The sequence below is a fragment of the Chaetura pelagica genome, unplaced genomic scaffold (assembly GCF_000747805.2).
Source record: "Chaetura pelagica isolate M959 unplaced genomic scaffold, ChaPel_1.0 scaffold10, whole genome shotgun sequence".
Lineage (NCBI taxonomy): Eukaryota > Metazoa > Chordata > Aves > Apodiformes > Apodidae > Chaetura > Chaetura pelagica.
The window spans coordinates 2,155,023-2,168,415 of NW_009952263.1; the positions used below are offsets into that span (position 1 = coordinate 2,155,023).

At 42.4% G+C, this 13,393-nt stretch overlaps 1 protein-coding gene across 1 annotated transcript; it reads left to right on the forward strand.

Annotated features, from left to right (window-relative positions):
• Positions 1–2,584: 2,584 nt before the first annotated feature.
• On the forward strand, positions 2,585–8,926 carry CMTM6 (CKLF-like MARVEL transmembrane domain containing 6). Its single transcript, XM_010007616.1, has 4 exons — positions 2,585–2,614; positions 5,677–5,853; positions 6,765–6,863; positions 8,777–8,926. Exons 1-4 carry the CDS (start codon positions 2,585–2,587, stop codon positions 8,924–8,926), a joined length of 456 nt encoding a protein of 151 aa, XP_010005918.1.
• Positions 8,927–13,393: the final 4,467 nt, after the last annotated feature.

The following is a 13,393-nucleotide window of genomic DNA, read 5'->3' on the forward strand; positions in this document are numbered from 1 at the left end:
CCGCCCTGCCCGCAGCTGCTGCGCCAGGACAGACGGGAGCGGGTTTCGGTGACCTCGGGCTCCAGGGCGACCCTCGGCCGCTTAGAAATCGGAGTCTCCGCTCCGGCAAAGCGCGGCCTGGGGGAGGGGGTCGCACAGAGGCTTTCGGGGGGGTTATTTCTGCCGGTCTGGACGGGCCTCGCCCCGCCAGGGAACCTGACTTCAGAGGTAGCAAAGCCCAGCTTTGCTGTCGGTGACTAAAGCAGCTCAGAGCTGTACCCCAGCTGGGAAGCTGCCTAACAATTCCGTCGTCTCTGCAGACTTGGGTCGTTTCGTGGCGGATGAGGTAACAGCCTTGTTCTGTTTTCTGGTTCTAGCTCCAGGAGCGGTGCTGAGACCTGAGGGCTGTGAGTGGCCAGGGCTCGGTGCTCAGGCCGCTGTGCTTCAGCTCCTGCCGTCCTTACTGCTTAAAATCAGAGGGAAACCTCACGGGAAACTTAGTGTTGAGGGCCGTGTTGGATGAAAACAGGAGAGTGAAAGCCTTTAGTTGAACCTCAGGGTAGGGCGGTAGAACTGAGAAGGGTTTGCTGGGGCATCAGATCTGGAGCTCCCTCTCCTGCCCGCCCTGCAGCCCATTTCTGAGCTGATCGCGCTGCACTGTTAGTGCTAAAATGAGGAATCATGTCTCCCATGACTGTTAGTGCTAAAATGAGGAATCATTTCTCCCATGACTGTTAGTGCTAAAATGAGGAATCATGTCTCCCATGACTCGTGGTAGAAAATTGCATCAGCAAAGTGCAGTGTTGGTGGTGACCTGTTACGTGAGGTATCGCCAACACTCTGTGCTCACCAGGAAACAAAAGGCTTATCTTCTGCTTGCTTTTTGTTACACGTAATGTCATTCCTGAATGCATTCAGTTGTTGGGCACCAGTTTCAGACTCTAGCTTGTTCAGCGTGCAGCCGTGGGCTCTTCCAAACTGTGCCAGTGTGACTGGGCTGATAAGGACGTGAGGAGCATCGTTCTGACGTACTGGCAGGGAAGCAGTGAAACCGACAGTGGGAAAGGGCAGCTGACTGTAAATGTGTGTCAGGGTACTTTTTGCAGCCAGCAAAGTGGCTTTTTTGGCAGATACCTCATGCTTACAGGAATCGTAGGTGATTTCCAGCCCTTTCTCATTACTTCACCCTTTCAGAAAGAGGACACTGTTTTTTAAACTTTGTCCCATGCACAGTCAAAACCCTCAACAAGTAACATAAGATTCTCGAGTGCTGGTAAAGGCAAAGCTGCTGTTTTTTTAAGAGTGTTTTGAAAAGTCACACCCAAGAATGCATTAAATAAATAAATGTGATAGGACACAAACTTCTACTTCATCTACTGAAGATCAGTAAATCTAGATGCACTGGCTCTTGCTCCCAGACAAGCAGATCATTTATATAAGTCAGTTCACCAACTCAAATAAACAAGTACATATGCAAATTTACCAGTGTATCAAAGTCTTACACTGTGTATCTGAACAGAAGCATTCTTTTAAAGGCTTTCTAGGTGTAAAAAGGAAAACTATTATTATCTTGAACAGGATGGATAGCTGCTTGATACTCTTCTGAAGAATTAGCAGTTTATGGCCTGTACTTTTCCTTCAGCAAGAGTTACAGTCATTTATTCTCTTAGTTTCCAAGATTTTTCCCCTCTCGTTTTGTATCCCTTTATCAAAATGCACAGATCTTTGAGTTATTGGTCAAAATGTTTAAAACAAGCCCCAGAAACTCCTGAAGGTGGAAGCTTCAGAATCTGCAGTAAGAAAAATGTCCCTGATCTGGGAAGCATTGAATTTTTGGCAATGTCAGTGTTGGTGATGATCATTAACATCTATTATCCGTGTATTACAGTAGTGATTGTAACTGAGATTACCCACCAGTGAAGATGTGGGCTGCTACACAGGGTATTGTGCTCAGAAATCAGCTGTCTTCATTACAGAAGTGATCAAGTATTTGACAACATACTGTGAAGTCACATGCAGAAAACTGGTTTGCAGACCTTAGAAATGCTTTTCTTCTGCTGAATAATGGCATACACTCTGATCTTAGTCTGTTTCTTAAAGTTTTTTAGGCGAATAATGAAAATGTAACTGCTAAAAGGATGCTGGGGGGCATGCTTATTGCATGTGTTTATATATATATATTTAACACGTAGATGGAATGTTTTTGTTGTTGAAATTCTGCACAAAGGTAAATGGCATAGCACATGTTGTGCCAAGACTGAGGTAAAAATGAATTCTCAAGCAGAAATACTTGTCATCAACTATTGCTTGACTTCAACCAAAATGCCCCAACTGGAAAGGAAAGTTGTAATTCAGCCTTAAACCTCTGCTCGTTTTCTGAGCTGTTCGCTTCCTGTAGTAGCCCTGATTGTGGAAACTTACGGAGCTAGTATGTGCATCCTTCTGATTTAGAAGATTTTGTACTGGGAATACCACTGCTCAGCATTTTCACAGGCCTTTTAGCAAGTTCGTTGATCTGCTCTGTTTTCATGGCATTCTTTTGCAGCCTTTCACTTATTAAATATATTTTAGAAATGTGACGCTGTTGTAGGAACTTGTAACAGTAATGTCGGTATCAATGAGTAACTTCTTGCTGGTAAGAGAAGGTGCTGGATTTGATGGGGACAGTTATTTTTTTCCATAGTAGCTAGCACGGGGGAGGGCCGTGTTTTGGATTTGTGCTGAAAAGTGTTGATAGTGCAGAGCTGCTTTAATTACTGCTTAGCAGTGCTCGCACAGAGCCAAGACCCTTTTCTGCTCCTCATACTACCCACCAGCAAGTAAGCTGGGGGTGCACAAGGATTTGGGAGGGGACACAGCTGGGACAGCTGATCCCAGCTGACCCGAGGATAGGATGTCATGCTCAGCCATATACATCTGGGGGGAAAAGGAGGAAGGGGGGACGTTTGGAGTGATGGTGTTTGTCTTTCCAAGTAACCGTTACGTGTGATGGAGCCCAGCTTTCCTGGGGTTGGCTGAACACCTGCCTGCTGATGGGAAACAGGGAATTAGTTCTTTGTTTTGCTTTGTTTGTGCACATGGCTTTTGCTTTACCTATAAAACTGTCTTTATCTCAACCCAGGGCTTTTCTCACTTTTACTCTTTTGATTGTCTCCTCCATCCTACCAGGGTGAGCAAACGGCACTGATAAAAAGAGCTAGAACTACACGTGAAAACGCATCTCACACTTTAGCTGACCTTGTGAAAAATGTGACACTGAAAGTCATTGGACGCAACTGTAAGCCCATATCTTGAAATGCAAAAAAAACCCCAACAAAACCCAACACCAAACCTTCAGAACTGGAAACTCAAGAGTTCAAAACATTCCTGAGACAGCCACCGTAGTCACTGCTTTAGGTGCGGGGGCTGCCGAGAAGTTTGCCTTGCCAGCCGCTGGGGGAGAGAAGGGAAGTTATGTGGAAGCCTGATAGTAATACTGCAGTTTCCCAGCTTGAGTTCTTTCCCTTTCTGAGATCCTGTTTACTTTATATGGTTGCAGGATTTTCAAAACACGATGCTTTGAAATGCCTTTCTGAGGTCTGGCAGTGCAGGGGGAATTTTCCCACGTGCTAAATTGCTGTTCTTATGTTTACTGTCAGAAAAATGAAACCAAACAATAAGGTGCCAATGAAGCATCTGCAGTTTCTAATAACTAGGAAAATAACAATTCTGAATTTTAGATATTTTTTTTTTACTTTTTTTTTTTTTAATAGAACTGTCAATCTCATTAGTGCCCATTTACTGCCATGAAAAACAGGGTCTTCATCCTTATATCAGTCTCCATTTTATGACCAAGTCTGATTCCTACTAATGGTTTTGTTTCAATGCGGTGAACTCCTTGCTGCAAGGATCTGTGTCAACTTTATGGAATGAAGGAAACTAGCAAGAAGTGGCCACAATGACAGAGCATTTAAATAAAGCAATAATCTTTCTTGTACAATAAAATAGCAGAAAATCCACAGAAGATCTGTGATTACTGTACAGGATTTAACTTGTGTTTTCCTCAATGCATAATGTGGCAGGAAGGTGAACTTACAAGCTTCTGCATAGGTAAAATACTGTCCAACATAGGCTAAGCATCATTTAAAGTTTTGGTTCCTACAAGTTGTTCTGGTTTGGTTTGGTGGGTTTTTTGGTAGCAGGGGAAAGGGCCCCAGGAGTGGCTCAGGTAAGAAGCTGAGAAGCTCCCCCTGCTCCAAACCCAGCCAAAGATCCATTAGAGGGACAATGGATGCACCTCAGCCATTAATGTACAAAAGAACAGCTATAACACCTGAGCAGAGGGGCACTTGAGGGAGAAGAACTGTGCTGGAGGAGGAGAGCAGTGCTGGTGGTTGTTGAGGAGGAAGGTGCCCAAGCAGAAGTTTCCCTGCAGCCCATGGCAAGATGGCAGCTGTGCCCCTGCACTCGTGGAGGAACGTGGTGGAACATTCCCTGAAGGCGCCAGGAGGGATGAACTTGGCCTGTGGACTTGGATTTTGTGGCCAGAGAATTTGCTGCCAGTGGACTCTGATTATGCAGCTTTGGAAGACCCGGGTGCCAGGGGAGGTGGCTGTTCCCGAAGTAGCCCCTGACTCTGTGGGAAGCCCAGGCTGGAGCAGCTCCGGACCTCGTGGGAAGGACTCATGAAGGAGAGGTTCGTGGAGGACTCTCTCCCATGGGAGGGACCCCATGGAGAAGTAGGGAAGGACTGTAAGGAATCCTTCTTTCTGAGGAGGAAGGAGCAGCAGGAACCACCAGCCTGTGAAGTGACTCTAAACCCCATCCCCTGTCCCTCTGTGCTGCTGGGGGGAAGGAGGGACAGAAACCAGGAACAAAGTGATTTGGGCCCAGGAAGAAGGGAGGGGTGGGGTAACATGTGCAAGCCCTGCTCTGTGTGTGTCTGTGTCCTAGGTGTGTTTGATTAGTGTGAAATTAAATCATTATTTTTTTCCCCAAGTTGAGTCTGTTCTGCCCAGGACCTTAATCAGTGAAGAACCCTCCTTGTCCTTCGTCTCAACTCGTGAGCTTTGTCCTCCTCATCCCAGAGTGTGTGTGGTAGGGGGTGTGTTGGGGGGAGTTGAGTCAGCAGCCATGGCGCTGTTCTTTGTTGTTGTGTTGGGCCCAAACCACAACACTTCATGGCGAGCCAGCCAGGAGAGAGAGACAAAGAACCAGAACACAACTACAGCTGGGCTTCTGTCATCACTGGGTCGTAAGCCCCTGAGTTATTAGCTGCGTGCACTGTCTCCTGAAGTTTATCAAGGGAGGTAATGTCAGCTGTAAATTTTCAGGGAGGTCGCTGGCTGTGTCAGTGACACCCCATTGCCCCCTCTGACCTGAACCCAAAGGCATTTAAGTGCAGTTGTAAGGGTTTCCGCTCGTGCCCTGTGCTCGGGGTGCTGCCCCATCTGCTTCCAACCGGCAACCGGAGAATCTTCCTCAAGAACCTGCATTCAGCAGAGTGTGCTCAGCTCACCTGAGTGCAGTTTATGGACCAGCTACTAGGTGTCACTGTATGATTGTATCTGTCGGTTAAAAAGTGGTGCAGAATTTTACTGGATCCATTGGAGACTGAGGGTTTTCCTTACAGCTGTGTTTATTAATGTTGATGTCAGAGATGTCCATTTGCTGAAGATTAGAGACTTGATCCAACTCAAGCATGTTGTTTGTTTGCAGATTCTCTCTCTTCTGGCTGTTATTTGTGAAGAAATTGTGGCGCATTGTATCAACTGTGGTGGACTTTACTTCTTTGAATTCACAAGCTGCAGTGCCTTTCTTTTGAGCCTCCTGATCCTGTTTGTGTATTGCACTGATGTATACGAAACATTGGGGGAAGAGAAAGTACAGAGAGGGGTAAGGAAATTATTTTTTATTTAAAAAAAATAATTTATTCTAAGTGTTTAAAGACTACTGTGGAGAAAAAGGCTATGCAGGATGAAATTTCCTTTTCTGTTTAAAGGATAAAGTAGTTTATAGTTTAAAAATGAGTCAGCTTTGGGAGTGCCTTTTATATTGACAGCTTTTCCAAGATTGTCATGTTGGTTGCCTGAGGGTTTTTAGGACTTGTGTGAAAGTCTTTCATGCAGACTAGCACTGCTGCACAGTCACTGAATGTATGTATTATGTATGTGAATGTATGCATGTATATGGAACACAGTTTACTGCCAGTGTGATAATTTGTGAATTGCCTGTTTACCTGATGGGTTTTCCTACTGGGTGTAGCCTATGTCATTTTTTGTAATAATCCCACTTGTTACAGTTGTGCTTTTATATTTCAGAAGATAAAGGAGTGGCACAAAGTTGCTCTGTAAAGTCAATATGAATATTATTGTGCCTTATGAGCGACCCTTCCTATTGCCTTCAGAACAAACAAAAGGGGTTTTTTTATGTGAAGGTACAGATAAGGGAGTGTAGTAAGAGATTTGAATGAGCACATTTCTGGCTTCCTAGATGTCTTACATGCTAGCATGGTTGACCTGAGCCTGAATTTGATTGTGAAAGAAGTTAGACAAAAAGAATTAAAAATTAAAAGAAGACAAAAACAGGGGAATGTGTAATGCAGAGTCTTTTAAATAGCTGGTAATGTTGAATGTTGTTTGGAATATAGCTGTAAAATATATTTGCTGAAGCTCCCATTAGCATCAAAGCTTCAAAGCATAAATTCACTGGCAGACTAACGCAGCTGCTGTTATGATGCTTGTTCTTTTTCAGGTAGTAGATCTACAAATCTATAACTTTCTTTTTTTAATTTTTTATATTTGCAGAATTTTTGGGCCATGCTAGCCATAGGTGGCTTTTTTCTGATAGCGTCAATAGTGCTTGCTGTGACCAGTTCTGGGTCTGCTGCTGAAAGTGCTGCCTATGTAAGTCTTAAAATTGCATAATTTGCTTTGTATTTATCGTGCACGTTAATTTCTCTAACCTGTAGACCTCACTCAATTTGCAGGGATGAGGCTGGGCAGGGAATAGGATTAAGTGCATTGTGATGTTTCAGGAGGAATTGGCTATTTCAGGCCTTCCAGGAATTTAAGAAATCCAAAGAACAGGCATTCCTCAGGATTGGAAGGCTCTGTGTGCACTTGCAGCTCTCCAGCATTTGTGGCTTGCTTCTGGGTCCCTCCAATTTCACTGCCTGGGCTCCATATTATTTATTCCCTGTCATCTGTCACCGTTTTGACGTAGCCCCCTCTCACAGCTTCCCCCGTTCTCTGATACCCTGTCTCCCAAATGGCTACTTTTTTCCTCAAATGTCCTTTCATAATGCCTCCACCTCACAAAGTCAGCAAGAAACCATGTCTTTTGCCAGGCATTATAAAGCATATATGGAGAATGCTGACTGGCAAAGGCTGCAATAAGAGCAGCAGTTTCCTCAGTGGCAGAAATACTTAGAAGAGCAACAGGGCGTGCATCTCCCAGGGAACACTGAAGAGGCTCCAGGCAAGGCACTGGAGAGAGTTTGGGATGCTATGGATGTCTTAATTCCTCACTTGTTTGGCACTTCTTTAGAATAACCTTGAAATTGTGAATATGTGTGTTTAAAAGATCAAATTTTGATTTTATTATTGAATGGCAAAAAATAAGTTAGAAAAGAAAGCAAAACATTCTGTACCAAAGGCAGCACAAGCTACTAGAGATACTCTCTTTTGTGTAGTTGTCTTCTGTGATGTTGATATATTCAAACATAGAAAGTTTTTCAGGTTCTTTTTTTCTGGTGCTGGAAAAACAAAAATTATTTTGATTTAAGACTTACTATTGTCAAATTGGTTTGGGGCAAACCAGTTGTGTAAAATTTCGGTAAAAGTTAGAATAGTGCATGTGTTGCCTTGTTTGAACGAAACTGCTAAAACCAACCTTCTCCTTATTGCTATCTTGCCATGACTAATAATGACATGTCAGTAACAAAGTGTAATTTCATCCCACCCTTGCTGACCCAGTAAGGACTTGTTTAGGCTCTGCAGGTCTTATCTTCCTTCATCTTCCATGTGTTACTCTTCTTCCCTTAGTCCCTTGAACAGCAGGCATCTCTTGGATAAATACTTTGCTATACCACCATTGCCATGCTTCTTTAATAACCGCTTTTTCATAGAATCATAGAATGGTTAAGGTTGGAAGGGAGCTTAAAGATCATCAGGTTCCAACCTCCCTGCTATGGGCAGGGACACTTCACCCTAGACCAGGCTGCACAAGCCTCATCCAGCCTGGCCTTGAACAGCTCTAGAGAGAAGGCACCAACAACCTCACTAGGCAACATACTCCTGTGCCTTACTACCCTCATGGTGAAGAATTTCTTCCTGATGTCTAACCTAAATCTACCCTCTTTCAGTTTAAAACCATTGCCCCTCATCCTGTCACTGCCCTCTCTGGTGAAAAAAGCCCCTCCCCAGCTTTCCTGTAGCCCCTTCAGGTACTGGAAGGGCACTATCAGGTCTCCCCAGAGCCTTCTCTTCTCCAGGTTGAACAAACCCAGCTCTCTCAGCCTGTCCTTCTAGTAAAATTAATATATTTTTTACTATTAAGGGCTGTTTAGAACATATTGAATGGTTCAAGCTTGATTAAGAGAATGAGAACTGTGAAAAGTTTTGCCTTAAATGTGCTAGAATTGTGATTTCTGATCTGTTTCTATTTTAAATGGAACAAACGATTTAAGGAGGACTGTGATCCTAATATATAAGCATTATTAACATACGTAAATAGTCCAGCAAATCTCTCCAAACAATGTTAGAATACTGTTAATGTTTGTACATTTTAAAATAATATATTCCTTTCTCTTTCACAGGTGTTTGGATTTCTTGCAAGCATTGCATTTTTAGCTGAATTTATCATAGAGTGTTTTCACAGTCGGAAACAAAACATTGACGAACGCACCGAAAATCCTGGTAACCCTCAGAGTGCCACAGAAAATCAGCCACTGAATAAACAAAGTTAACTTTCTGGACTTTTTTTTTTTTTTTTTTTTTTTAATGGAGCAAACTAAAATGAACTTTCAGTGCACTGTAGATAACAACTTATGTCTCTTCTTTCTAATGAATTTTGTACGCATTGCTCATTGCAAATTTTTGTAGATCCTTAGGTCAGGTAATGGCATCTCGAGCATCATGTTCTAAGGTAACTGGTCCTGCTTAATAACTGGTCCTGCCACCTGTCCAGGTACCATGCACTAAAAAACCTCAAATCTAATTGGAATAACAGAAGGTCAAGAGCCTGCTGATTTGATTTTGACAAAGGTGACTAATAATGGTTAATGTGCGATGCATAAATTCTGACCTAAAACCTAAAGATATTTTCTGTATAAATGGACCAGATACTTCTGTTACAAGTTAAAATTAGTACAGCAGAATTCATTCTTGTACTTACTGGTCAAACTGTGAATGTAAAAGGGACACGGAATTGGACCCTTCCAGAATGTTTATCCTTATGTAAGGAGTTTTGTTTTGACTATCCATATGTCTTAGTTCAGTCTGTGGAAATAATTTTACTGGAATATTGAGTATAAGGGTTTTATGGAAAGGGTAATGTAATGTGTGTTGAGGAGACAGTTTTGCACCCCATGATACTTTTATGCCAGACTTTTATGCCAGAATCTTCTTTCAGATTGTTTTTAAAGCTGTAAAAGTTGGAGGAAGAAACTTGAAAAACCAGCTGTGAGAGGAAAAAGATGGAAGAATAAGTATTTTTTGTGGAGTAGCCTGAAAAGTGACAATCTGAAAACATACATGGGAAAAATGTTACAGCATGTTGGTACTATCCTGGTGAATATTACTTGGAAGGTTAATACCATAAGCACCTTGTTTATGTATAGTAAATGGTGAGTTTTGCCAGAATGGTTACAAACCCCACCATTTTATTTGTTTTTTAAAATGGCACCAGCTTGAGACTTCTTGCTGCTGACTAGGTCAGTTGCTAAACAGGTAAATAAGCACCTGTACCTTTGATTTGAATTAAATGTGACAGGCTGTAGGACTGCAAGAAACACTACTGATGCAACATTTATCAGACAAGTGATGGACATATCAGAGCATATGTTGATGTCTGTAAAAGAAATTAAGTGGTGAAAAAGCATTTTTCAGATGTCTGAAGTAGAAGGAAGACTGCTAGACCTCACTTCAGAGGAAAGCCTTCAAAAGTAGGGCAAATTGCTGTAAGCCAGGAGATGTTCTGAAATACCAAAGCAAATGAGAAAAAGCTGATTATGCAAAAGCATTTCTTGTTGGAGTGCTCGTGACATTTTCTGTGTCCTCCAGGCATTAACTCCATTTCATCAATACCTTAGTCTGACAGATTTATAGTCCTGTAACCTGTTGTGGCAGCATTGAGACTGAGCCCTCCAGAAATTGGCTGAGCAAGCTGTATTTGGAAACGGGTGAGGAAGCTGTTGTAAGATGAAGGGCTATGAAAGAAGGTCAAAGTTTTTCCAGTGTTGCCACTTTCTGTGATGCTCTTTCTCTGAGGTCTGAGACTCAAGCCTAACACTACACTTTGCTTGGAGAATGTAAAATTTTGACAGGTGGTGTGAAGCATCAAGTTTAAGCTGTATAGTTTGGTTAGAGTCATGCAAAAAAGACATACTGTCCTTCATAAAATTCCCTGCTTTGTGAAGAAGAAATTAGCTTGGGACTGGCTTTCCCCACTCCACCACCCCCAACTTGTATTTACTGGTGTCCATTTGCACTAGAGCCTGATCTCAGTCTAGTTGTACAGAGCTTGTTGTAACTGTATCTGAAAACTGGGTAGATCAGAGATAATCTGTTTACAAGCAGTGTTACTGGTGATACCAAACGTGCCACCATGAGAACTGTCTCTGCTATGATTTGCAACGTCTTGCTCTGGGGATTGTGTCCATGTCCGTGATTAATATTTTAAGGGGTTTTATTTTTTATTGCCCACGTTTCTACTGAATTTGTTTTCACATCAAAATGTCTATAGTCTCAAAATCTCGATCTCTAATTAAAAGCAGTAAATATAGTGTGAGGGTAACACTGTGCTGCTGCTATTTATTAAGCAGTGCAGCACCATTTATCTTGAGGTAATTTTGCCTGTAATTTTTCTTAGATTGAAAAGATGTGAATGTAGTTCTGGGTTTTGGTTGGTTTTTCTATAGAATCCTCCCCTCCCCTTCCTCCAAATGCGTTGTTATTGGTGTAAATTTCTAAATTGGAGATACAGGTACTGAAAGGGATCTGTAAAGTCATCTCTGCCTTGGCCTCCCTATTAATGATGCCTATTACAGAGAGAAACTGAAATACAGAGCAAGTTATTGTTATGAGAAGGTGCCACAAGGAGTTGATGTCAAAAGAAGGTGGCTCTCACCAAGATCTCCTGAATCCCATGAGCTGACCATTTTGTTTCAAAAGGCCAACAGTCTGCTCATGGGAGGTCTGTCAACCTCTGCAGACTGCTTTGATGGATTCTCCTACTACATCCATGCTGGCATCCCCAGAGTGTCTTGGGTTGGCATAGTGAGGGGGTTCTGGCATGGGTTTTGTTTTAATTTTAGCTGTTCCAAGTAGGTAGTTTATACTGGTTCTCTCACCAACTGTCTGATCTGTGCAGAGATTTGAGGATCAGACTGCATCTCTGACTGAAAGAGATGCAAGCATTTGCTATCAGCAAATGAAAGCTACTAACAGTAGTCTTTGGGAAACTAGTTAGTCAGTTGTTTTCCCGTATGCCTCAGGAGTTTACTAATAGAGTCCTGGTGTTCTTCACAACGTAGTGCTTCATCCCAGATACTGCCTAGCTGGCATTAATCTGTCACAGCAGATGAGACACATACTGGTTATGGGTTCAAGGCAACTGCTAAATTGTTGCTTCTCAACCCTTTGTTGACTAAGAAAACAGTTTCTACATAGCAGTGCTATTCACCCTAGGCTTGTAAGTATGTGTTTCTTTTGTTGTGTTTTAAAATAGTTGATAAGCAGGTTTGCTAGTGTGCATGCAGTTCTCTGCCTCTGCAAGGTCATTTCCTTAACTGCTTTATCAGCTTCTGAAGATAAAGGTAGCTCCTAGCTCCTCTGCCCTCACAGACTAGGTAGGGGAGAGACTTCCTTGCTGGAATGGGTGAGCAGACTGGTCTCCTGTAGTCTTGACATCCCCCCTTTTATGCTTCTGGTGCCAGATCCAGGCTTTGAGTGTCTGATCCCAGAGAATGGTGTTGGAGCTGGATTAAACATCTGTTTTTGCAGGAGCTCTGTGCATGTGGCTGGATGTCTCTTACCTCTCCCGTGCTCTGTCAGCAAAGTGGTCTGCTTGTTTCCCTGCCTGATGAAATCAGCCTGCTTTATTTGAATCAGCTATTTACATTACTTACATTAAGGTGACTGATGTTGACTGAAGTGGATTAAGGATTGTTGAGGGAAGTGGTGGGAGCTCTGGTAGAACTGCAGTAACAAGCAGCTGTCTTAAGTTTCTTCTGTTATTGCAAAGTAACCATCTCTGTACGATCTTAACTTGTAGTAAAACTTGTGGAAAGAAGCAACTGGCCCAGTAAGTACCTGGGGATTGTCTTCTCCCTTCTTCACCACAGTGGGTGGCAGTGGTGTTGTCAGCCTGCTCAGACAGGTGAAACCTTTTGTCCTTTCAGCTGAGTCCATCCAAAAAATATTTAAAGGCTCTGTATCCACTTTTAGGCTTTGTTTACAGTGCCTTGAGAACAGTGCAGACGATTGTCCAGGACAAGCAGGGGCTTGTTAAGTGGCCAGACTATGAGTTTCTGCTCTGAAAATGTGCATTGTGTAGATTGTGAATGTTAATTTTTGTGTTTGGTGTTTAGCCCGCATTAAAATCACAAAGCTACCAGTGCCCTTTGGGTTCTAAATATGTGAAAGAATGATGCCTTACTACTTGCGCTCTTCGCCTAAAAATAGCAGGGAAGGGTTGTGCTCTGTTACAACTGAGTTGTACCTTTGCACCCTCCAACTTGAAAAAGCAGTGAGGGATCTCATCCAATGCTCAGCACTCTGCACAAAATGTTTTTGCATAATGGCCGTCATGGTGATCCTCATTCAAACTGGTGCAGTAAAAATACCAAGCTTTCTACACTGAAGGGAAACACTTTGTGAATTTTTTGGGAGATTAGATAAGATTGTAGCAAATCAAGATGCTGGTAGTGCCTTTAAGATGGAAATTCATCTTTGTTTTAGTCTATTGCTGTAAAAGTAAGTAGTTCTCTAGATATTAAATTTTATGCTCTTCAGAACTACCTGTCACTTTTAATACCTTGGAGAATTTAAGTGACTTTTAATGATTATTAAATCAGGATGATAATACAGCCATTTTATATATACATGTAAAATAAAAATTTTATACAGTTTTGTTACCAGTGTTGCCTTGAATTTTCATTTAAATAATTCTGAAATGCTTAAATGTGTTTTTTTTCCATTTTAAACCTGTGGTC